This window comes from Drosophila guanche, unplaced genomic scaffold (genome assembly GCF_900245975.1).
Source record: "Drosophila guanche unplaced genomic scaffold, DGUA_6, whole genome shotgun sequence".
NCBI classification, from domain to species: Eukaryota; Metazoa; Arthropoda; class Insecta; order Diptera; family Drosophilidae; genus Drosophila; species Drosophila guanche.
Window position 1 is genome coordinate 15,324,062 of NW_022995743.1, and position 22,761 is coordinate 15,346,822.

Consider the following 22,761-nt stretch of genomic DNA (forward strand, 5'->3'; position numbering starts at 1 on the left):
AGGGATGATATTCGTATGGAAACGATAAGAAATCATCCCTGTTTTTGGTTAGACAGAAAATTTCAAAGCCAGTTTGTTGCAGTTGAGTTCTCAGAAAACTTAGCGCGTCTGAGTACTGGAGTTTAATAATGACCTTAGGTTAGAATGACATGTTCCTCCCTATTCATTTATTTTCTTTGTATCTAAAGCTATAACCTGCCAAATTGACTAATTTTTGCATTGATTGCAGCCGGAGATTTCAAACACATCCTCAATTCGAGGATATCATTCCCCTTAAGGATACTAAATGTGGCTTATTACGGTCCCGGGTTGGGGTACAAGCTTTAAAAGCAGAATGGGGACGTCATTAAACAAGCAAAATATAAAACAAAGAAATATCATTCAAATTATTGCGGGCCGAACCTGTCATGAAATGCAAAAAATACCAAACGACCGACAGTGCTCGTAAACGCCGTATTAAAGCGTGCTTTCTACCAGGTGTTTCCAGTCGTTCGGTCAATTTTAAAGCGCTAAAATGGCAAGCGTACGCTGTTTAGAGAAACTATTCCGTCTACAGAAGCTCCTGCTGCCCCTTCGTAAGTAATTCATCATCAGCCGCACGCCTGTTATCCCAGCCCGAAGCCCCATTTCGCGCCATCCAATTCGCAGTTCTCGGCCATTATATTACGAAATAGAAGCGGTGAACAGCTGTTTTCCGATCAAGTCAAAGGGAGGGGGTCAATGTCGAATGCCACTGCCGCCGGTCAAAGCTTTTTGAAATTGTTGTAATATAAATTGTCAGTATTCCTGTGAAAAAAACGTGTGAATTTCGTGCAAATGGAGCCGGCTAACGAGGCAAGCGCCGCGGCAGCTAACCTGCTGAGGCTGATCAAGCAGCTTCTGCTGGAGAAGGCCTACGAAGGCGTCAGAATGCTCTTCCAGAGCCCCAACGAGGCGTCCAGGAACAGGCAGCACTTGCCGCTCATTGCCATGGACATATACAACGACATTTGCGTCGTCAACCTGGTGGACGAGGTCAACGGCCGGGAGCCGCAGCTCTTCGATTGCGCCAACGAGTTGCTGAAACTGCTCGCCGAGCACGCCCCGCTGCAGGAGATGATGATGGAGCTAATGGAGAAGATCGAGGAGAGCAGAAGTCACGCTGTATTCGCGGCATACCTGCGGGCCATGCAGGTAATCCTGCTGCGGCACGGCCAGGACAAGCCGCAGGCGGTGATGTGGTGTCTGCAGAGCGTCTCCACGCGCCTGAAAGATTTGCCGCTGCCGAAGTATCTGAGCGAGGGCTATGACGAGGCTGCAGGTCGCCTCGTGGAACAGGAGAAGCAGGTGGAAGATCTGCTGGCCCACTACATTACCATCGGCCTGTTCGAGGCCCCGCTGCTTGTGGACATTCTGCAGCGAGACGCACGCCCCGACCCCCAGATATTCCGCCACTGCGGCATGTTGCGCCGCAATGTCCTCACCTGCTTCCTTGTGCAGCTGCTGGGCAAACCGCTGGCCCTGCTAGAGATGAGCTACGTGAAGGACGACCTGACGCACACCTACGTCCATCAGGTGGTAAAGAACCTCACCCAGGAGGCCACCAAGTCCATTGGCGGCGACCCCTTCTATCTGCTTGCCCTGGTGGAGCAGCGCGCCCGTTGGGAGCGCAAACTGAACGCCACGAAGGGCGTCTACGAGATGACTAGCCAGAACGTGTTCCTCGTCGAGGACACGATGCCACTGCACGCTCTGGCCATGTACTATCACGCTCTCTTCGTGCGCGACCTGCTGCCACCCACGACACCCAAGATCTATTCGCCAGTCTTCCTATTCGAGTCGGTGCTCTATCTGGTGACTGAGCTGCTGCGGCAGCCGGAGCCACCACTGCAGCACTGCGGCCTGCGTCTCCTCGAGCACATGCTGATCGATCGCGGCGGCACAACGGTGGCCCATTCCTCGCTGCAGCTGGATGTCCATAAGCGATTCTGCGATGAGCTCTGCAAGATTGTTGGCTACTCGCCGCAGGTGGGACTCCGCCAGCTGGGCCTGCACGTGCTCCGGCACTACATACTGGCCTTTGATGACCAGGGCAAGTACTTGATCCTCAAGAACCTGCTGGAGACGCTGCAGCACGATGGCCTGATGGGCTATCTGAGTGCCATGTACAAGGACCTGGTGGACAAGGCCCTGAAAGCCCACATAAGATGCAGCGTGGGTATGGCCCCTGAGTTCTGCGGCAAGCATTTCCGGGAGATGCTGATGCTGTGCATCTGCGTGCTGCCCAACGACGTGAAGTCGGATCTGTTGCTGCACGCTGACCGGATCTGTAATGCCATCAACATTCTGCGCTACTTTGCTTTGAGCGACAAGCGGAACATCACTGGATTCTGGGACGTTATGCCGGAGATTGAGAAGCGGCTGCTGGTGCCTCTGGGCACGGCCCTGGACTTCTCGATGGCCCATTACAAGGCGTACAAGGAGCGCGTGGAGAACGGCCAGAGTGCCTCGGACGACGCCCTAATGAAGAAACAACTGCAAATGCTGTCCATGAACATTAGCAACAGCGGCATCGCCGGTGACGGTGACAGCAGTCTGCCCGACATCGGACGCCAGGAGAAGCTCGAGGTGCTGGCCAGCTCCATCACAAGCCTGGAGTGGCTGCTGTCGATTTATGTGCGCGCCAACGAGGTAATCGAGCAGACCGCACGCCAGCGCAAACTCCTCCAAGATGCAGCCACAGTCCCAGCCCCCGTTTAGACTCTTAACTTTTTTATATGCATATTTGTGTAAGCAACGAAAGCGAAATGATAGCGTCAACTAATTGTATGTGTAAACAGATTAGAAACCGAAAACGAAACGAAACAAGCGAGAACTGTGTGGTGGTGTGGTGGTGTTTGGGGAATCTCCGGGGTGGGGTGATAATTGGAGCCGCTGATGTGCTAATCAATTGGCCACAGAGACTGTCTCTGTTCTGTCCATGACTTTAATTCCGGGGCTCATGCCTGCCTGTTTGTGTGTGGCTTCTTCTATTTGCAGATGCACAGAGCTGTCGCTTGCACAGACAGCTGCCCCTGGCTGCTGCCTCCCTGGCGCGTGGCTATGCTAAAGATGCCACAGAGAAGAGCACTGCAAATGGAAGCTTAGAGGACTTTCGGGCACGCGAGGAACAGCTGGAAAGGGAGCGGGATGCGGCCGAGGAGGCGGCTGCCAAAGCCACACAAAATGAGACTGGGCAAGGCGCAGGTGGCAATCAGCAAGAGTCTGGCGAGCAGAGCGCCAAGCAGGCCAAGGTGGATGCCATACGGGAGCAGATACTCGATGCGGCTCTGGAGCATGTACCGCAACACGGCTGGACAAGGCAGTCGATTGTCCTCGGTGCCGAGCAGTGCGGCTACCCCAGCGTGGTCCATGGCATGTTCCCCGAAGGCGGCTTCGCCCTCGTCTCACACTTCAACGGCAAGTGCAACGCCCAGCTGGTGCAGAGTCTGAAGCAGAAGACCGGCAGTGGCCAGCAGGAGGTCGAGAACCCGCTCGACTTCCTTGTGCAGGCCGTGCGTCAGCGCATGGAAATGATTGCCCCGTACAAAGCCCAATGGCCGCAGGCCATGTCCCTGATAGCACAGCCGCAGCATGCGTCGACGGCGCTCGCCCAGGTGCTTACCCTGGTGGACGACATCTGCTACTACTCGGGCGACCGATCCGTGGACGTGAGTTGACGCGTGACAAGTAATCGCCAGGAGATATGATTGTCTGATTATTCTTGCAGTTTGGCTGGTACACGCGACGCATTGGCCTGGCGACCATCATGAAGATGACCGAATTGTACCTGCTGCAGGACACCTCCGCTGGCCATACCCAGACGTGGGACTTCCTCAAGAACCGCATGGACGAGGCCGTACAGCTGCAAATGGCACTCTCCCAGACCGAGGGCATGACGCACACCTTTCAACGTTCCTTCAACTCAGCTTTCATAACGGTGAGGATGCCCCTAAACCTGGCACCTCCTTCACTCACGCTTTACCTTTCTTTTTCCACCACACAGGCACGGAATATTCTGGGCCTGGGCTTTAAGCGGACTTAGCTCCTCGCCCATGGATCCTCGTCCATTCAACGATCTACACTTATATTATATATATACCTTAACTCTATATGTTTATATTGTACATATACGTACGACTTTCTTTCTTTCTACAATTTAGCTGGTGTTTAGCTGGAGCTCATCGGAGGTGTACTTTTGGCGGTGATGATTTAAGTTATTAAATGAAACTCTCAATGGGTATGCCGTCTTTTTGTTTGCTTTACTTTCCAACAGCTAGAGAATTTGTGGGAGGCAGCCGCAGGCGAGAGTAACTACCCCAAAACAGGTCAAACGCTTTGGGGGCAGCAGCCATCGCCAGCAGGCACCTCCTTTGATTACTTAACGCGTCTTCGGTGGGTCTGCTCGGTCTTTCTGCTTTGGCAGAATAAAGGCTTTTGAGGTGGAGCTCTTGGGCAATGCGCAACACGAGTCCGAGTGGGTCTTCCTGGCAGACAAGTGTTCCGTGAAGAGCTGAAGCAGCTCAATGGCGAGATTGTTTTGTTTGTGTGTGGAAGGTTTGGTCTCGGGGTCTACGATCTTCTGTGCAGTGCGTTTACTTGGAGAGCGAGTGGATGCCTGTGGTCCCGCCACACCAGCGTATAGTTCCGAAAGGCCTCTTATCATGCTGGAGCGCTTTCGATCCACCGTAAACTTGCCAAACACGACAAACAAATCCAAATCGAGCAGCGTCGTGAGGAGACACCTTATGAACAATGTGTCGCTGCCCCTGAAGGTGCCACGCAGCAGCTTCAGCAGCTCGTCCTGCTGCCCCAACAGGCCCACCAGGTCGCCCTGATCCTGTCCGTTTCTGAACCACTTGTACTGGCGATTTAGTAGCTGCATTTGGACAACATAATCCTGCATCATGCGCATCAGCTTGCCGACACTCTCCGGGGCCATGGGCAAGGAGACATAACCCTGATCATTGAACAGAGAGAAGGTGGAGAAGAGGGCATCCGGGTAGCCACTTATCGGCACCTTGTACGCTCGTCGCTTCCTCACGATCTGCAAGACACCGGCGTAGTTGGCGTGAAGCAAGCGTAGCAGCATGTAGTGGATGGTCTGCGTGGATCGACGCATCCTTACGGCCATTGTGGTGATTAGCTTGCGGTTCAGCGCGAGCCATTTCCCGGGCAGCGTGTCGCACTGGTTGGAGTATGGCACGTGCCTGGCTGGCTTCGTCCTTCGCTTTATTGAACAGTTGCTGGCTATGTCCCGCATCGGACAGTGCGGACAGGCATAGGGAATCTGCGGAAAGGATGTTTGTCGCTGGCCGCAGCAGTTGCACATTGTCTAAAATAGTTTCTAACAATTTTGATAGCTTTCAAGTGCTGAACGAGCAAGAGTCCAAAGGGGCCAAATCGTATAGAGGTTGAAGAATCGAAGCGTTAGGATTAGGATTAGGATTAGGATTGAAATAGTTTCAGCTGCGAGGAACACTTGCGGATGACAGAAATGGCATAGCAATTGTTGGAGTTTATTTCAAAGTTAATGGTAAATGGTTACGCGCACTCGTAGCTGCTTCCCAGCATTGTCTCAATTTGATTCCTATCATTGATATCATATTGCACATTAAACGCATCATTCTGTTGCGTACTTAATGAACTCCATTTCGTCTGTGGTTAGTCCCACTAAGGACAAGGCTCCAGGTAAGTCTCTTCTTTCTTGTCCAGCTGCTGCTGCTGCTGCTGCTGCTCCTGCTCACATGGTTCTGGCTCGGGCTGTGCCTCTGTCTTTGACTTTAAATTGGCTGCTGCCTCCGCTTGCTTTTGCAGACGAAGCGGCATCTCGTTGGTGGCCACAATCATACCGCCCAGTCGCTCCTTGAGACCGGTGAATGTGGGTCTGTGGGAGGGTATTGAGCTCCAGCAGCTCTCCATCAGCGCGAACCTAGAACAAATCAGTTGTCAGTGGCACATTATTCAATAGAGTTTCGTTTCACAGACATTTCGTCTGTGCAGCCCTCCGGGCGCTTCATGCGGTGGCCCTGCCGCAGCATCTGTAGCAGGTCGCTGGGCGACACAGATGGATACGGCATTCCGCCTAGGGTCATGATCTCATAGAGCAGCACACCAAAGGACCAGCTGAAGGGAGAAGACATAAGCGAAAAGTAATCGATTTGGGCGTCTGCTTACACATCGCTCTGACTGGTGTACACCTGATGGGTGAGTGACTCCAGGGCCAGCCACTTGATGGGCAGCTTTCCGCTGCCTCCGGTCTTGCGGTAGACGTTCTCGTGGTAAACATCGCGACTCAGCCTGAAAGCAGCAAAGGACTATGACTATGAGAAAGAAGGAACAACGCGTAGACTCACCCAAAGTCGGCTATTTTGATGCTGCGATCCAGAGAGATCAACACATTGCGCGCTGCCAGGTCACGGTGCACCACTTTGTTTTGCGCAAGGAACTCCTGCAATGCGAGAGATGAGAATCAAATCTAAAACTGCTACCCTTCAAGCACTTACCATGCCCACGGCCACCTGCTGCGCAATGTCTAATAAATCTGCGTACTTCAGTGGCGCTCGTTCGGGACTCGGCGTGGGGTCTGTCCGCGAATCAAAGTATTCCTTGTTTTCAAAGGTGCGCTTTGCGCCTGGCGCTTCCCCTTTCTCTGGCTGCACCACTTTCAGAACTGTTGGCAAGGTCAGACTGCCGCCAATGTTTTCAATGTCATCGAGTCCATAGGACTTGTTGTCTGCGGCATGGCTCATTCTTGCCAGAGTGTAGGTTTCCACGCGGCTGCTGGTGTGCGTCTGATCAGCGTCGGACTCCTCCTCCTCAACGGTGGAGAGCATGGAACAGTTGATCTCCTCAATGCGTGTGTTGGGATCCTGATTTAAATCACGCCTCGTACGTTGCAGTCGCCGCTTCTCCCATTCCTGCTTTTGTGTTTGCTTCTGCTTCAAGTGAACGCCACTGCGCTCCTGCCGAAACTTCCACTCCTCGCTGGGATTAGACACAATTAGATTTGACTGCCGCTCTGGCCATCACTCTACTTACCGCAGAAAGTTTTGCAGGCTGCCGAGGCTGCAGTACTCGATGAGCAGCATCATGCGATTGCTGTATCTTGTGGAGTAGCCAACGATGCCCACAATATTGGGATGCTTGCCCACAGCCTTGAGCATCTGAATCTCACACTTGAATGCATACACATCCTCCTCGTTGGGCTCATCTGTGTGGAAGAGTTGTACATCAATTGTTGGCTGGAGCAATGCGCTGTGTCTCACCTTTTAGCAACTTGACGGCCACCTGTCGCTTTTTGTACACGCCGCGTCGCACCAGGCCAAAGGCACCCTCGCCCAGGACATCCAGCAGGAGTACAGTATGCGGCTCCACCTCCAGATCGTCTACAAAGTCAAAGCTCTCGTTGGCCGAGAGGGTGACCAACAGGCCGCTGTTGTCTATCAGTGAGAGGTGAAAGTCGTTCTGATTGACCTTCTCCTTGGACTCCATGTCCACGGCCTGTAGCTCCTGCCGAGTGCGCTTGCAGAGCGTCAGAGAACACAGCATGATGATGCAGCAGATGGGGACAATGACAAAGGCAATCAGCTTGATCATGTGGCCCTCTATTCGAGTGAAGATATATAATCAGCTGTAGGATTGCGGATTGACCTGCCTACTCCTCACCTTTTAGCCAATCTTCGCGAGGCGCCTTGTCCAGCAATACCCCAGAGGCATTCCTGCCGCCCGCCGTATGGGCCACCAAGTGCACCTCAAAGCTGGATCCGAGCACCTTAATTTTGGGAATGAAGCAGTAGCTTGCATTCCCCTCCAAAGTGAAGTTCGCCTCTTGGCTGTCCATGTGCAGATCGAGGATGTGCAGTGTGTAGTTGTCGGGCAGGTGGCTGGGCCGCTCCCAGCTGACATTCAGTGCCAGAGTGTCCTTCAGGTACTGCTCCTGAGTCACGGACAGATTTGAGGGTTTTGCTGGTGCTATCGAACGGCAGGGTAAGTGGATTATGTTATGCGTGTTCCCTGGGTATTGATTAGCTTACCGCAGAGCGTGTAGTTGAAGTGATGCCAGTCCAGACAGCTGGGAGCCTGCACCATCAACCACTTGAGGTCGCTCTCCAGCGTGTTCAGGTAGTTCACCGTCCGCACACCCACCATGTACTGTTCCCCGAAATTCAGGCTGTCGATGGTGTGTCTGTACAGTCGACGAGGCTGGGGAAGGCAAGACAAAGGGTATATCTAGAGTTTGCCTACCATCCTGCCACTTACATCTCGAATCTCCACTTGAATAGGCTGATCCATGGTCACGCTTTGCGTTGCATAATACACCATATCGAAGAAACAGTTGCGGTCTAGAGCGGCGTACAATGTTTACTTGACGGTAGAGACGGGAAGAGACAATGACAAGCACCCACCTGCAGATGGCTGCCACTCGATCTCGGCGGCAATGTGTTGTCCATCTTCTTGGGGCTGGACAAATCCGCGCAGCTTTACGGCACCCATCTTGCTGGGCTGATAGCCACGCTTGAGGGTGCCAAATGTTTCCTCGTTGGCTATCAGGGAGTAGCTGCCATCGCTGTGTACAGCCAGAGCGGTGATGTTGTGGTCAGTGTAGGCTTCCAGTGAGTGCAAGACCATGAATTTGTCATCCGACTGCCAGGTGGAAACGATTAACAAATAGGGCCCCAAATATCGCCTTCTTCCACTCACCAGAAAGAGCTTCGACTCTACAATGTCCTCGCTGGCAGCATTCACCTTGATGATATACGCGGCGTTTGGTGTCTGGCCCCCCAGCTCCAACCGGCCGTGCTGCACCCAATCTATGCGAAAGGCCAGCATAGACTCGGTGCGACATACCATCTTCAGTTGATAGTTCTCCTGGATTCTGCGCAGCGTTGCGGGTGCATAGTCGCTGTCCTCGTGCTCCCTGCAAATCTTGAAGCACTCCAGAAAGTTCTGCAAAGTGATATCCGGGGTCATGGGCATCGTGTTAGCAGTACCCTTAGGGAGGCTCACCTTTGTCTCTTCCTGACAGCGCTGTGTGCAGGCGGACACCCTGAGCAGCGTCTCATCCTCTGATATTTGGCTCAGCAGCAGCAGTTCTCCGCGGTTGCTGCCAATTGTCAGCCAAAAGAGGAACGCGTATTTGGCATAGAAAATCATCATTTTGTTATTCCTATTCGATTTCTTCACTTCTTCTTGTGCATATGTGTACAGTATGTGTGTGTGTGTGTGTGGTGTGTGTGTGTGTATGCAAATATATTTGTTTCTTCAAGCTGCTTTTCTTTCTTTTCGTGCAGTCCACGCAGCGGTTATTGCACTTTTCTTTTATGCACTTTGATCCCCTTTAATCCATTTCCATGTGGCCCTTTAGCTAATGCTGGATTAATCTGCACAATCTGTAATTGAGCTGGGAATTAATTACCGTCGAAATCTCAGAACACCGCACACGGACTATCCAACTAGAGTGAAGCCGTGAGCATGAGACGAAAGTGAAGCGGCGAGAGCAGCGAGAAGGTATGATAAAAACGGTGTATAACGGAATGGAATACATTTTATTGGGTTTTGTTTTGTGCTGCTTCGATCGATGTGCTGTCTGCTGTCCCATGCATTTGAAATGCAAAAATCGAAAATCATATCATGACTGCGATCAGAGGAATTGGGCAATTGGAATACGGATCGACACCATCGAATATTTAGAGCCCCGCCACCCGAAGGCAGCGCGGAATCTATGCTCCTAATCGGCATTGTGCTTCTACGGTCGTTCTACATTTCTTTTTATGAAATAAAAAAAACCAAATTACATTTTAAAACGAAAAAGATAACCAAAAAAATATATTTGCTATACCTAGTAATATAAGTCCATTTAATCAACTGCTTTCAATAATCAACAGTGACTATGTCTTAGACTGACAGGCATTTAACATTTTCTTATGTTTTGTATGAACTAAATACCGATCTGTATACATTCTCCATCTCTATAATCTGCAAATGACTGGTAGGGATTGTGACTGTTTCGAAGGATACCACAAGGATCATACGCAATTGCATTTGTTTTAGCACATATTTTATTTGTACTAGTTGAAAAGAACACAATTCGCTTAGATTGGAATTCGCTATTGAAAATTCTGCAATATCAATGGGTCCCATCGCAATATCTGCAATAATTTCAACTGGATCAACTGCATCTACTTTAATTTTGTTACCATGCAAAGGCGTATGACCTATATTTAAAAAATGAAAAGAGAAATACAATTAGTAAACTAAATTTGGAGAATATTTTAGGGTCAAAGACCCTAATCTACACTAACCGACACAATTTTCCCTCAAGGAAACAAGCCAACTTATTCTGAAAGGGCTTAGAAATGGTCGGATGATATATTTGTTGTCGCGACGAATGAATATCTAATTTATTATACGCTTTTTATATGTACCTGCATGTATGTACTCCATGTCCTGTGCGTCGATTTGTCCGTAGAAGGCTTCCAGACATAAGGACGGTGCAATGGCGCTGGCGCGAGCTAATGGCCTGGCTAAGGCTCTACCGAGGGTCATAAGTTCATCGAGGTCCCTATTCCGCTATACAGATGAATGCCAAAGAGGGACACGATCTGAGACACCAGGTTGGACGGCAGTTCATTTCCACATTGAATCTGTCACTTTGAAACTGTTACCCTTTAACTGTCTTTTGCAACCCTTTTGCCCGCCTTTTTAAATAGGTAAACACTTTGTCCAAATTGGGGAAATAAAAGTTCTTGTAAATCTTTATTGTAGCCACCCGGTGAATGGGCACCGTTTCATTCAACCAAACTGCGCTAATAATCTTTAAGTTTCATAAATTTCTTAGTTTGCACTTAAACACCCATTGGTCATTGGTTATCGGTTAATCGGTCTCGGTCAATGACACATATTTACTCGATTTTAATATTCTGCTTAATATTGCTATCCAACTAAGACTTTTAGCCGGGGAACTTCAATTTTCTACGCTTGTACAATACATTCGCCACAAGGTCGGCCCACTCTTTATGACATCTTTTATTGAATTGTTTACAAAAATAGCGATATAACTGAACGGTCCCCTGCTGTCAGTTCGAGTTTTCGAATTCATTTTCGAAGTTAGTTCGAAGTGAATGCATAACGATAGCCAAGAAACTGCAACTCTGTGGCGCGTGAATTTAAAATTCAGAAAATAAGCAGAGAGGAATGGAATAACAGTCACACACCATTACCAGCCATTATCAAAACAATCTAAAACATGATTCACTAATCTCAATCGACTCCGCATAATTTGATTTCGCCAGTCCAAGTGACTGTTCTAGCAGGTGCTTTGATAAGGATGATTATGTTGATTTCAGTGGCAGAATTGGTGAAGTGCTCATACTCGACTTTGACCCAGTGAAATATGATTTCCCAGACGCTAATCGGAATGTTTTGCTACCCCCCAAACAAAGAACTGTTGCCCACCAGTCGTCAGTCGGTGGATGTTAGCAACTATTTCGGATTGCTTTACTGATAATGTGATAATCATAAGTGTTTTTCTAGTCCAGTGGCAATTGTTTAATGTCTGCACTGGCGGCTGTCGTTCAGTAGCTCCGCTGAAGTTAACAGAGTTGGAAGACTTTTGTCTTAGGGTCCGTGGCGAATCATCAACGGGAATCATGAAAATCGAATGGGCACCACTCAAAGTGTCGCCGGCACGGCGTTTACAAACATTTGTCACGGCACTCTTCACCATGGCATTCCTTGTGCTGTTGTTCTGCTCCTACTTGTTTGTGGCTGCTTCATTGGTAAGTGGAAAACCTTCCAGTCAGTATTGCTATATTATCCATCTTCTAGTTCTATGGTGGACTTGTGCTGCGCAGCTTGATACTCATCTACTTGGTCTACATGTACGTGGATCACAAGAGAACACACTCCATTATTGACAGCAATGGGTAAGCCATAAACAAAGCGGAAATTTCCTAGCGGAAATACTCATGGGTCTATCCTCCATAGCTGGATGTTAAATCGCACCAATACCCTGCATCGGAGCTATCGCAATTACTTTCCCGTGGAACTGGTGAAGACAGTGGAGCTTCCCCCAAACCGAAATTATATTTTGGCCAGCTTCCCCCATGGCATTCTGGGGTAAGTCAGCTCCAATCTTATCTGCAAGCACTCTAATTTCGTTTCGCTACTGATTTCCCGCAATAGAACTGGCATCGGGATTAACATGGGTGTGGAAATCTCCAAGTGGCTGGAACTATTCCCCAAAATACGACCAAAGGTTGGCACTTTGGACCAGCATTTCCAGGTGCCGTTTATGCGTGAAGCGCTGCGTTCTTGGGGTCTCGTGTCGGTATCAAAGGGGGCTCTCATCCACATGCTAACCAAATCGAATGATCCCAAACATGCGGACAATCGTGATGGCTTCACATCCAATGCGGTGGCTATCCTCGTCGGTGGCGCTCAAGAGGCCATGGACTCACATCCCGGGCAGTACACACTGACGCTGAAGAGCCGCAAGGGATTCGTCAAAATGGCCATCCGAACGGGGTGAGTAGATGCTGGAAATAAATGCTAAGGAAGGATAATGGAAGTAATTTCCTGTTTCTTCTTGCAGCTCATCGATTGTTCCCTCATTTTCCTTTGGGGAGGTGGACATATTCGATCAGGTGCCCAATCCTCCCAATTCCCTTGTGCGTCGCGTGCAGTCTGTGGTGAAGAAACTGACGGGCGTTGCCCCGCTGATACCAGTGGGTCGCGGATTCTTCAATTATACCTTTGGCTTTCTGCCCCAACGCCGTCGCATCGTACAAGTTGGTGAGTAGCTGTTGGAGTGGTGGCAGATGGACTTTTTTAAAACCCAATTTCCACAGTGGGCTCGCCCATCGATGTGGTCCAGAGTGCTGAACCAGATGCCGCCTATGTGGACAAGATACACGGCCAGGTCATGGAGGCTCTCCAGAAGATGTTTGATCAGTACAAGGAGCAATATATACCGCAGTCAAAGAACACAAAACTGATTATACAGTAACCAGACACACTGCACATATTTTTGATCTTCAATCTGCCTTACAAAAGCATCTATTACGAGTTTATGCATAAATATATGTTTGTTTATTTGTATTTAATGCAAAGTCGGCATATTATTATGTGATTCTGTCGCTACATGGATATGCATGTTTACTTTCAATGTTTTTCAGCTTATAGCGCACATTTTGCATAGTATATAAATGAGTGAATTAATTCGCTACTCGCCTTACACTCAGCATTTGCCAGTTGAACATTGTGCGGCAGCGTTGACGGGTGTGTTCTGTCTGTCTGTTTGCGAGAAAATTCTTGGCACGGGGTCAACAAATAAGCAAATCGTCGGCACAATTTACGTGGAGCAGGAATGATCGGAATTGAATCCATTGAATTTCCACGTGCCACACACTCAGTTCATGTTCATTAGTCTGAGAGAACTGCAGTTGTTGATCTGGTTGCAGTCACAATTGAATGCTAAATGTGAGTAGCTACCCACAATATGTACCCGATAAACAAGTCTCATTAAATGCTTAAAAACCAAACTAAACATTTGGAGAGTGAAAGAATGTTGTTCTAAAGGGGTCGAGACTTGGCGCTTATCGGGGCAACACCTTGAACCCGAAACATATAATTTGCCAGACGATGATTGCAATGCAACAACCAATTGGATTATTATCACTACGCGAACGACTCGAAATTCGCTGACTCGAGCTATAAAGTAGTGGGTACTCTTGGGTACTCTTCGGCTAACAAATTTGTACTCGTTAACACACCTCTATTAACAGCTGGGGGCCCCCGTGTACGCTCGACCACTGATAAGGATAAGTGCAAGTGCCGAACAATATTGAGTTGCTGCCACTCAGTTGCTGGAGTGCCGTCGCAAGAGTCGCTTGACTGTCGATCCGTGAGGTGTTTTTTGTATTGGGAAAATATGAAAATTGAATGGGCACCGCTGAAAGTGCCGCCACGCCGGCGACTGCAGACTCTGGTGACGTTTCTGATCACTTTCACGTGTTTTATGCTCTCAATAACCGCCATACCAATTATTCTAGCATCGCTGGTAAGGAAACTGCAGAGATAATCGGATGTATTTAATGACATTTTGACTACCTTTAGCTCTATGGTGGACTCATACTACGCAGCTTGGTGCTCATCTACTTGATCTACGTGTTTGTGGATCACAAAAGAAACAATTCTGTAATTGATGGCAATGGGTAGGTATCAGGTGCAGAGTGTGCAAAGCAGATTTGGTAAGAAATAAATCCATTTGGAAATCTATTTCAGTTGGCTGCTAAACCGTTCTAATCGCCTGTATCGACACTATCGCAATTACTTTCCCGTGGAGCTGGTGAAAACAGCCGAGCTGCCACCAAACAAAAACTATATCTTGGCCAGCTTTCCGCACGGCATACTGGGGTAAGAATGTCGACAGATAGCCCAATCTTATCGAAGCACTCCAGTGACGAAACTGAACACTGATCCCTGAAATAGAAACGGAATCGGCATCAACATGGGCCTGGACATCTCACGCTGGCTTGAGCTCTTCCCCAAGATCCGCCCCAAGGTGGGCACTCTCGATCAGAACTTCCTGATACCCATTGGACGTGAGGTGCTGCGCTCCTGGGGCCTGGTGTCCGTGTCGAAGGCTGCCCTCAACTATTTGCTAACCAAGTCGAATGATCCCAAGCATGCGGACAATCGTGATGGCTTCACATCCAATGCGGTGGCCATTCTCGTGGGTGGCGCCCAAGAGGCCATGGACTCCCATCCAGGGCAGTACATTGTGACGCTGAGGAATCGCAAAGGATTCGTCAAAATGGCCATCCGAACGGGGTGAGTAAATGTACGGCAGAGTAAATATTTTAAAGGTTTTCCAACCTCCGCTTCAATGCAGCTCACCGATTGTTCCCACGTTTTCCTTCGGGGAGGTGGACATATTCGATCAGGTGCCCAATCCTCCCAATTCCCTTGTGCGTCGCGTGCAGACTGTGGTGAAACAGCTGACGGGCATATCGCCGCTGATTCCAGTGGGTCGTGGCATCTTCAACTATTCCTTTGGCTTCCTGCCCAATCGTCGTCGCATCGTGCAAGTTGGTGAGTTTTCTTTCGGGATTTTACTCCAGTTGAATACTTAATCTAAAATGAAACACTCACTTCCACAGTGGGTGCACCCATCAATGTGGTGCAGAGCGATCAACCGGATGCCGCCTACGTGGACAAGGTGCACGGCCAGGTTATTGAGGCGCTGGAAAAGATGTTCGAAAAGTACAAGAAGAAGTATATTCCGAACCCAAAGAACACCAAGCTGGTCATCCATTAAACGGTAGAGAAAAACGGTGCTTTAAGTATTTCGACGAAATGTGATCTTAGTTCAACTTGCATTTAATATAAATCTAAATTTGTTATTGTTTTCCGATATTTCGCACGTTTGAAATGGGAGTTGGGCGCGAAGTAAATCTTATTCTCTTACATTTTTAGATTTATTACATGTAGCAAATGTGTAGTTATTGTGTAGCTATCAAATTAAACAACTGTCATTTAGCTTAACGTTTTTTGTCTACTTTTGCAAGCATTCCAATAGAAGGAATTCCTAAAACCAACCCATCTTGTATACAATCGATTCATCAATCTTACACAATTATAGTTTCAGGGCTGGGACTTTGAACTTGCCAGTAACATCTACCAGAATATTAAAATCAAAGAAAACGATTTAGAGATCGGTATATTTACGGACTGTTTTAAAAATGAGAACGTATATTTCGATATATCGCTTAGGGGTATTTTTGATCGATAAATCTGCGTTCAAACTGTATGTATGTACAAGAGTGACCATTTAAGGTATATTAAAAACTTTTCAGGATATTTTGAATACGAAATCGAGTTCATTGGATATTTACGGTATATCTGAACCTAATGGTATATTTAATGAATATCATCCGTCAATTAAATTCAATTTTTAAGGCATATTCAATAATATAGGGTATCCAAACTCCCATAAGCATGTTTTTGAAATGTCCCTTGAGGATTTTTTCTCCTGTCCATAGGAAATTTTCTCTTTGTTTTGACAGGACAGGACTTAATTTTTTTTTGTAATTAAAAAAATTGTCGAGTAGTGTAATTTATATACATTTACATGGAGATAAAGCGCCTTTGTTTTCAGAAGGGGTAATTGAAATGAAAAATTCAACTAAAAATTTGTGATATATAAGGTCATAAGGTGGTCATACAATCCAATAAGAAGGATTATTTAAGTGGACACCCATAGTCATGACTCGGGCTAATTTTTTGATTTGCATCCCCGCCACATCTGTGGAGTCGGAAAGGGAGTTCAGTAAGGCTGGGAAAATTGTTTGCGAAAGGCGAACAAAACTTACTGAGGACAACGTAAACTTCCTCTTATTTTTAAACCAAAATTTGTGGATTAAATAAAAAAAAATACTTAACATATGTTATACATAAAAAAAACAATTTTTCCATTGCGACTATCGATCACTATCGATGGTTTAAAATTTACTATCGTACACTATCGATGGTGCCCACTATCGATAGTTCTCCACCTCTAATGTACATAACGAATACATAGATACATAACTACGAATATATAGCCAACGAAGAAAGCAGAGCTGAAGAAAATATTCGTGGTCAATCGCTGTAATTTTGTGAAAATTCGGTGGCCGTCTCGGTAATATCGTAATAACAAAAAGCAATAATAATAGCAAGAGAAAAGATAAAAATCTGATTGAAAACCAGAGCAGCGCTACTGCTGCTGCGAGCGAGTGAGTGTGTGAGCGAGTGAGAAAGATATGTATTGCATTTGCATTTCGTTGTGTGTGTCAGTTGTCGTCTCTTTCGACTCTGTTCGGTAAAAGTCGGCCTTTCCACTGAAACCACTGTGTGAAAATCGTAAAGGAAAAGAAAGGAGATAAATTAAATAATAATAATGTGTTACATCGATGGAAACAATCTGTGCTGAAGGAAGTGCTGTGCCTGACCGGACCCCTCGAAACCCCAGAACACAGCAGCCGTAGCAAACGCCTAACCACTTCTTTGCCCAGGCCCGATCGGAAATTTTATTTTATTGGTAAGTATAAGAAGAGAGTGCCGCACCGCTCACCGCCGCCCAGCGGCGCTCCGCGCAGTCGAACGGATGGGATGGCGAGTCGGGGCAACCAGCGCCAGCAAATCAATACTTTAAGGGGCTGCCATTCCGTTTCGTTAGTTTTTCTTTCCCATTCGTTGGCAGTACCAACCCCCGCCTAGTCCGCCAGCGACACCGCCCCCGCTTCCGCCCATCAATATAGCGCTTTCTGTGCGTTCGTGTGTGTGTGCTCTGTAACAGCGAGTACAATTTTCTGCACATACGAAAAAAGAAAGACCGAATAAAGAAAGAAATTCACATAAATTTATGTACAAGTGTCTCTCTCCCTTCGTGCCCATCTCTGAGTACGTGTACGTTTAACGCGTGTGTGTGTGCGGAGTGCGAGTGTTGCGTTAATATTTAAAAAACAGTTGTTTGGCAGAAAGGGAATTTTTGGTGATTGTATTTTTAGCCACCAAGCTCCCGTACTTAAATTATTTATAACCCACTCGAACGTTTCCACGCAATGATTTACGCGATAAACGTTTACGAAGCATTAATGTTCCCAAAACGCAACCCATCGGGGTATATGTAAGTTTCTATATAAATGTACATGCTTACGTATTTACAATACGTATAAAGCAATATGCAGACTTATTCCCATGCGCACACACAAATCTACATGTATATATATATATGTATGGGTGGGCGTGTGACGACCTGACAACATCCTGCCCCTCCTGACTAACATTTTCCCGGCTATTGAAAAACCCGAATTGATGGGATAAATAATTGATTGGATTTAATGTTCCCGTATTCAGGTTCGGGGGCGTGGTCAGGAAAAAAGAAAAACAGCTGTTGCAATTGTTAATCCATCTAATTTATAGAACAATAAGAACGGTAGAAGGGCGCAGTCTCCAGAGAACAAGGGAATACAGTTTCCATCCAAGAGTTTCAAAGTTTGAAAGCTATAATAAATGTGTAAACCATCGAAAAAATGTCAACTGCATTAGCATTAAATATAAATATGTAAAAATGATAAGAAAATAACCAAATTTGTGGAATTTCCCTAGCTATTAGTTAATTTGAAGTCAAAGTTACTTAATTTACCTAAGAATAGAATCTAAGATTGATTGTCTAAGCCTTGTGGATTAGATCATCAGAACCGGAAAATGAGCGAGGATGTTGAGGGGATTGTGGTGCGACTCTTAGCGAGCTTGGTGCTCCACGGCGATGCCACTTTCAAGGTACCCCGGAATGAGAACAAATATCGCCGAGTTTCGTACAACAATCGACGGAGTCGCCATCGCTTCTGTCTGGTGGTCTACATGCTGGCCAAGATTCACCGCCTGCAGGTGAACGGCGGCAGCTACACGGTCCGGGGTCTCTACTACGGCGATACTCAGCTGATAAGGACGCAGTTGCACATTTCGGCAGCCCGATTGGACGTATGTCGTATGCTGAACACGTCGCCCACTCGCTTGGGAGTGCTCTCCGCCTCCAAGGGCCTCATCGCAGGTGAGTCGAGCTAGCTAGGCGATCCTCTCTTCTCATGCTGACCAGTTGTTGATATCTTGCAGGCAACATACGGATGCTCATGACTAACGGAGATGTCCTGGACTGCAGCGTATATAGCGGGGCTATCACGTTGCCCTCGAACACCGAGCAGGTGGAACGCATTGTCACCCAGGCGGACCTTGTGCTGGTGGTCGAAAAGGAGTCGGTTTTCGAGAGCCTGCTTGCCCGCGATGTTTTCAACACTTTTGGTCGTCGCTTCATCCTGTTGACCGGCAAGGGCTATCCAGATTGCCGCACGCGGCGCATCTTGCATCGACTTTCCGTAGAGTGCCACCTGCCGGCGTACATACTCGTCGACGCCGATCCGTTTGGCATTGAAATAATGCTCGTCTATCGTCTCGGCTCGCAGTCTATGAGCTTCACGTCGGGAGAACTAGCTACGCCTACGCTGCGGTGGATTGGCCTTCACCCCTCCGAAATACCGACACTCTCCATCGGTGCGGTTGCCCTTAGCAGTAGGGACAACAAGAAAATCGAAGACATACTCGCTCGCGACCACATTGGAGCCGGAGTGCGACAGGAGCTGCTCTCGCTGCGTCAGATACAGCAGAAGGCCGAAATCGAGAGTGTCATTGACTTCCTATTCACCGACTACATTCCAAACAAAATAAATCGGAATTTATTTCTATAGATTCATGGAAAATGAATACCCTACCTACCCGAAAGCTTACTCTGAAAGTGTTCGCAAACAGTAATAAAGAAAGGAAAAGAATCAATCATGTCAAACCCATTTTTAACTATATTAAAGCCATCCCAATATAATTATTAATTTCCACCTGTATTTGTACGGACTTAGTTACAGATTTTTTGCTTAATCCCAATGATCCATTAGCTCAATTCATTCAACTCTTTTGTCAAACGAAATAAAACTTGTGGCAGAACTCTTAAGTTTCGAGCAAGTGCGTATTTTGTAAGCAAAAATTACTTTGACAATGCTTACAATTTGGCACAAAGTAACAAAAAATTCAATAGGAACTCGTTTAATATCAATAATCAACAGAAATATCAATTTATTACATTAATGGTTCTTATTAGACACCAAACGCACTGTGAAACGGGATTATTTGTAATTAACGGTGGGAACTGTTGTCTAGATGTACGATAAAATTATAAAGTAGTATTCCTGAAATAGATTCTTAGTTAAAGTTAATAATTGGTTGAACAGCTTGTGAATATTCTCAAAAATAATGGCTGCAACTTCCATCATTAATATTAGAATAAATATGTATAGGGAAATCGTTCTTCCAAAATGGACTATTCCGATTCATACTTTTGCTCGAAAAAATATATAACGTGATATAATATGATTGACCAAAGACAGCGCAAATAGTGTCTAGGCTTCATTTGATATATAAATAGTTTACAAATGCATAATCTGAGATTAAAATTGGCAGCTAGGAAATTAAGTTAAGAGATTTCAGGAAGCAGTCAGTCAAATAACGAACAGGGATTACTATAAGCCCCACTTTGATCAGCAACGATATTAATGTAATAATAATTAATATAATAATAATGTTAATAAAAAAATATTCTCACTGTATTTGCAGATGTTAAGTAGCTCCTCGAATGACAGGAAGCCCACCTGGCATTAGGATAACTTTAGGAGGAGAAACAGTATAGACTCGACGGCAAAGTACTCTAGTGCAGTTCGGGCAGGAGAGTGAAGCCGAGACGCTCGATTGAATCTCACGATAGTTGTGGACGTACCAACCCCAGCAGGACCTGCACGGACCCCAAGATCACTCATTTTTGAGCCAGCAGTAAATTGGACTTGGTAGAACTATGTCTACGGCAATGAGAACCACACTGCAGCCAGTTCCTGAAGCCCTGCCAGCCGAGAGCGTTTCGAATGGCACAGCAACCACCGTTGCAGCGTCATCGGCCACTACTTCGAGTGTCACTGCGACGCCTCCTCTGGCGGCCGTCACAAGCACAACTACCTACGCAAACAACTCGATCAGCACATCCTCGCATTCTGTCAAGGATCAGCAGCAGCAACAGCAGCAGCAGCATGATTCCGCCAATGCCAACATTGTTTCACTGCCACCAACGACAACGTCTGTAGCCAGCACGACGGTGATGCCCATAATAACGTCCTCGAATGCGGTTATCAGCAACAGCCCTGCGGCTGCGCCAACGCCGACGGTGACGACCACCCCCGTGCCGGGTGCGGTGACTTCCACGCCCGTTCCCGTGCCTGTTTCGGTGTCCGCTGCCTCGGCCACGGCAAATACAAACCACTCGCACCAGCACAGCCATCAGCACCACCATCACGTGGCCAACAACATGACCACGGACGGTGCCAGACTCTCAAGCAATAACGCCACTGCTGCGGCATCCACGATCAACCACCATCACCACCACAACTCTGGCACCGGCGTGGGCTCGGCCGTGCCTTCCTCAGTCAACAAGAATGTTCTCAGCACACACTCGGCTCACGCCTCTGCCATCAAGCAGCGAACCGCATCCGCCAAGGTGAGTCTCATCCTCCTCTTTCTGTAGCTTTACCTGTATCTGTTACCCGTCCTGTTCATCTACTTGTTCGACCTACTCCCTGTTACTCAGAGTATCGTTCTACTCAGGCTTGGGTCATTATTCCCTGTATTGTCCATTAATTAAGAGTCAAATGTCCTATATTCTCGGCGGAAGGGGAAACGTTTTATACTCGTATAACAATCTAAGATTGGGTTTGTGGGAAAAAATCATTCGTGAACGTATCATGGAATAACCTGCACAGATTGAAAACCTTTCAGAGTGGTTCAGTCTGTCTGGGAAAACTGTCTGTTGTGCGAGTCCCATTACCAATCAGTACTCATATTTCCTCTAATCATATTTCATTATTTTGCTAAGGTAGCCTATTAAATGTTGATTATTAATAATATAGAATATTTGTGTATATCCGGGAATGTTAGAGTATGGAAAATGTTCTACGTACCGTACAGACAGTGGTGGAGAGTGGATAGGATAAGGAAGACATACAGAAATCAGTATTTGTTACCTTCAAATAGTGTTGGGTAACTGCAGAAGAACTCCGTTAATCTTCAAATTGAAACTTTAAAAAGATTGAGAACGATTAGGAAGGTGTAGGTGTGAGGTGTGCTAATGGTGAGACAGTGGTGAGATCAAAAGCCAGCTGGAACCTTAAATGTGGATTGTTTGTACAAAATATGTAGACATGCTAACTACAAATCAAAACGCAAAGCAAACACTCTTTAAACCACTTTGAGTTGGATTCGCAATGGGAAGGCACATACACACTTGGAAAATATAACAAGTGAGTCAAGTGAATTGCAATGCACACCTTGTCCATTCAGAAACCACATTTATTATACTTAAATCGTCAGCTGTGTCGTAGATAAAGCTTCCAACTCTTTTTCTGGGGGATCTACGGCACTCTCTCAGAGAGCCGCACAAGCTTGTAACTGTTTTGATTTCCATTTGGTGTGCGTTATCCACACATAAACTACACATTGCATTGCATTTGTACATAGATATTTTCATGCAAATACATAAGCTTAACAAGCTGCCTTTTTCGAATACGATAGGTTGTGTGTGTGGGCTCGTAATTAACTGCTGGAATATAGCCAGCCGTTCCTTTGCCATTCACTTTGTTCGCTTGCAACAAAGCTTTTGTAAGCTCCATCCACTCTTTGTTTGGAAGCCAAGTTTAAACTTATGCTTCCTCCTACTGATGAAGATCCGTTTGAAGCATGCCAAAGCTTCCTCTCTCTGGCTGTGGCTCTCTTTCTCTCTCTATCACTCACTGACGAATATCTTATACTCGCATTAATAACAGTGTGTGCGTGAGCATGAGACACACACGTATGCGTTGTGAATCACCTGCAGTTTACCTGCGCCCCGAAGACTGTGTGTGTATAGGGTGTGTCGTGGCTGTCTTTGCACATTGGACGACCTAACGAACAGCCGCTCTGAGTAAGCCCCCGCTGCAGAACTTTTGCGAAAAAACAAACAAGCCCGAAGCTCGCCACAATAATAACAGAACGAGCAACAGTCGAATCGAGTCGCCTCCACATCCACAGGCCACAGCCATAGATACAAGCGATGGTCGAAAGCTTGTTTTAGTA

The 22,761-nt window shown here is 47.1% G+C and overlaps 8 protein-coding genes across 11 annotated transcripts in view; 6 read left to right on the plus strand and 2 right to left on the minus strand.

The window, feature by feature from the left end:
• Positions 1–451: 451 nt before the first annotated feature.
• LOC117590604 (ubiquinone biosynthesis protein COQ9, mitochondrial) lies at positions 452–4,259 on the plus strand. Its single transcript, XM_034283387.1, has 4 exons — positions 452–575; positions 3,019–3,689; positions 3,749–3,958; positions 4,025–4,259. Exons 1-4 carry the CDS (start codon positions 515–517, stop codon positions 4,061–4,063), a joined length of 981 nt encoding a protein of 326 aa, XP_034139278.1. The 5' UTR covers positions 452–514; the 3' UTR covers positions 4,064–4,259.
• Positions 610–2,851, plus strand: LOC117590575. Its single transcript, XM_034283320.1, has one exon. The coding sequence runs from the start codon at positions 817–819 to the stop codon at positions 2,737–2,739; it is 1,923 nt and encodes a 640-aa protein (XP_034139211.1). The 5' UTR covers positions 610–816; the 3' UTR covers positions 2,740–2,851.
• Positions 4,260–4,289: 30 nt separating the features above from the next.
• Positions 4,290–5,462, minus strand: LOC117590620. Its single transcript, XM_034283427.1, has one exon. It carries the CDS (start codon positions 5,348–5,350, stop codon positions 4,400–4,402), a length of 951 nt encoding a protein of 316 aa, XP_034139318.1. The 5' UTR covers positions 5,351–5,462; the 3' UTR covers positions 4,290–4,399.
• A 54-nt stretch (positions 5,463–5,516) lies between these two features.
• Positions 5,517–9,519, minus strand: LOC117590556 (tyrosine-protein kinase receptor torso). The gene is made up of 13 exons (XM_034283299.1): positions 9,028–9,519; positions 8,722–8,967; positions 8,427–8,664; positions 8,281–8,363; positions 8,055–8,223; positions 7,687–7,992; positions 7,287–7,625; positions 7,060–7,231; positions 6,525–7,005; positions 6,375–6,469; positions 6,196–6,318; positions 6,007–6,144; positions 5,517–5,950 (listed from the first exon to the last, which is right to left on the minus strand). Exons 1-13 carry the CDS (start codon positions 9,175–9,177, stop codon positions 5,692–5,694), a joined length of 2,799 nt encoding a protein of 932 aa, XP_034139190.1. The 5' UTR covers positions 9,178–9,519; the 3' UTR covers positions 5,517–5,691.
• Positions 9,520–11,591: 2,072 nt separating this feature from the next.
• LOC117590599 (diacylglycerol O-acyltransferase 2-like) lies at positions 11,592–13,124 on the plus strand. The gene is made up of 6 exons (XM_034283372.1): positions 11,592–11,798; positions 11,848–11,945; positions 12,007–12,138; positions 12,205–12,546; positions 12,614–12,813; positions 12,870–13,124. Exons 1-6 carry the CDS (start codon positions 11,670–11,672, stop codon positions 13,025–13,027), a joined length of 1,059 nt encoding a protein of 352 aa, XP_034139263.1. The 5' UTR covers positions 11,592–11,669; the 3' UTR covers positions 13,028–13,124.
• A 191-nt stretch (positions 13,125–13,315) lies between these two features.
• On the plus strand, positions 13,316–15,430 carry LOC117590593 (diacylglycerol O-acyltransferase 2-like). The gene is made up of 7 exons (XM_034283357.1): positions 13,316–13,500; positions 13,806–14,080; positions 14,137–14,234; positions 14,305–14,436; positions 14,512–14,853; positions 14,915–15,114; positions 15,183–15,430. The coding sequence occupies exons 1-7, from the start codon at positions 13,437–13,439 to the stop codon at positions 15,338–15,340; spliced, it is 1,269 nt and encodes a 422-aa protein (XP_034139248.1). The 5' UTR covers positions 13,316–13,436; the 3' UTR covers positions 15,341–15,430.
• A 1,532-nt stretch (positions 15,431–16,962) lies between these two features.
• The window catches only part of LOC117590466 (MAP/microtubule affinity-regulating kinase 3), a 28,793-nt gene continuing 22,994 nt past the window's right edge, over positions 16,963–22,761 (plus strand). For all 4 annotated transcript variants that reach the window (XM_034283262.1, XM_034283279.1, XM_034283271.1 and 1 more), the window contains exons 1-2: positions 16,963–17,101; positions 20,224–21,151. In XM_034283262.1, the coding sequence (XP_034139153.1) occupies positions 20,459–21,151 (693 nt within the window). In that variant the 5' untranslated portion in view covers positions 16,963–17,101; positions 20,224–20,458. The remainder of the gene's footprint in view (positions 17,102–20,223; positions 21,152–22,761) is intronic.
• On the plus strand, positions 17,078–19,564 carry LOC117590608 (meiotic recombination protein W68). The gene is made up of 3 exons (XM_034283400.1): positions 17,078–17,101; positions 18,262–18,616; positions 18,679–19,564. Exons 2-3 carry the CDS (start codon positions 18,271–18,273, stop codon positions 19,305–19,307), a joined length of 975 nt encoding a protein of 324 aa, XP_034139291.1. The 5' UTR covers positions 17,078–17,101; positions 18,262–18,270; the 3' UTR covers positions 19,308–19,564.

Bases quoted from the DNA above. Each gene is read 5' to 3' on its own strand.
- LOC117590604 (XM_034283387.1), top strand. From the start codon at position 515: ATGGCAAGCGTACGCTGTTTAGAGAAACTATTCCGTCTACAGAAGCTC. The intron at 576-3,018 runs GTAAGTAATTCA...TTCTATTTGCAG, and splicing joins GAAGCTCCTGCTGCCCCTTC to ATGCACAGAGCTGTCGCTTG. The intron at 3,690-3,748 runs GTGAGTTGACGC...TTATTCTTGCAG, and splicing joins CGGGCGACCGATCCGTGGAC to TTTGGCTGGTACACGCGACG.
- LOC117590556 (XM_034283299.1), bottom strand. From the start codon at position 9,177: ATGATGATTTTCTATGCCAAATACGCGTTCCTCTTTTGGCTGACAATT. The intron at 6,319-6,374 runs GTGAGTCTACGC...TGCTGCTTTCAG, and splicing joins ATCAAAATAGCCGACTTTGG to GCTGAGTCGCGATGTTTACC. The intron at 5,951-6,006 runs GTCTGTGAAACG...GATTTGTTCTAG, and splicing joins GAGGGCTGCACAGACGAAAT to GTTCGCGCTGATGGAGAGCT.
- LOC117590575 (XM_034283320.1), top strand. From the start codon at position 817: ATGGAGCCGGCTAACGAGGCAAGCGCCGCGGCAGCTAACCTGCTGAGG.
- LOC117590620 (XM_034283427.1), bottom strand. From the start codon at position 5,350: ATGTGCAACTGCTGCGGCCAGCGACAAACATCCTTTCCGCAGATTCCC.
- LOC117590599 (XM_034283372.1), top strand. From the start codon at position 11,670: ATGAAAATCGAATGGGCACCACTCAAAGTGTCGCCGGCACGGCGTTTA. The intron at 11,799-11,847 runs GTAAGTGGAAAA...TCCATCTTCTAG, and splicing joins TGTTTGTGGCTGCTTCATTG to TTCTATGGTGGACTTGTGCT. The intron at 12,814-12,869 runs GTGAGTAGCTGT...CAATTTCCACAG, and splicing joins CCGTCGCATCGTACAAGTTG to TGGGCTCGCCCATCGATGTG.
- LOC117590608 (XM_034283400.1), top strand. From the start codon at position 18,271: ATGAGCGAGGATGTTGAGGGGATTGTGGTGCGACTCTTAGCGAGCTTG. The intron at 18,617-18,678 runs GTGAGTCGAGCT...GATATCTTGCAG, and splicing joins CTCCAAGGGCCTCATCGCAG to GCAACATACGGATGCTCATG.
- LOC117590593 (XM_034283357.1), top strand. From the start codon at position 13,437: ATGTTCATTAGTCTGAGAGAACTGCAGTTGTTGATCTGGTTGCAGTCA. The intron at 14,081-14,136 runs GTAAGGAAACTG...GACTACCTTTAG, and splicing joins CAATTATTCTAGCATCGCTG to CTCTATGGTGGACTCATACT. The intron at 15,115-15,182 runs GTGAGTTTTCTT...TCACTTCCACAG, and splicing joins TCGTCGCATCGTGCAAGTTG to TGGGTGCACCCATCAATGTG.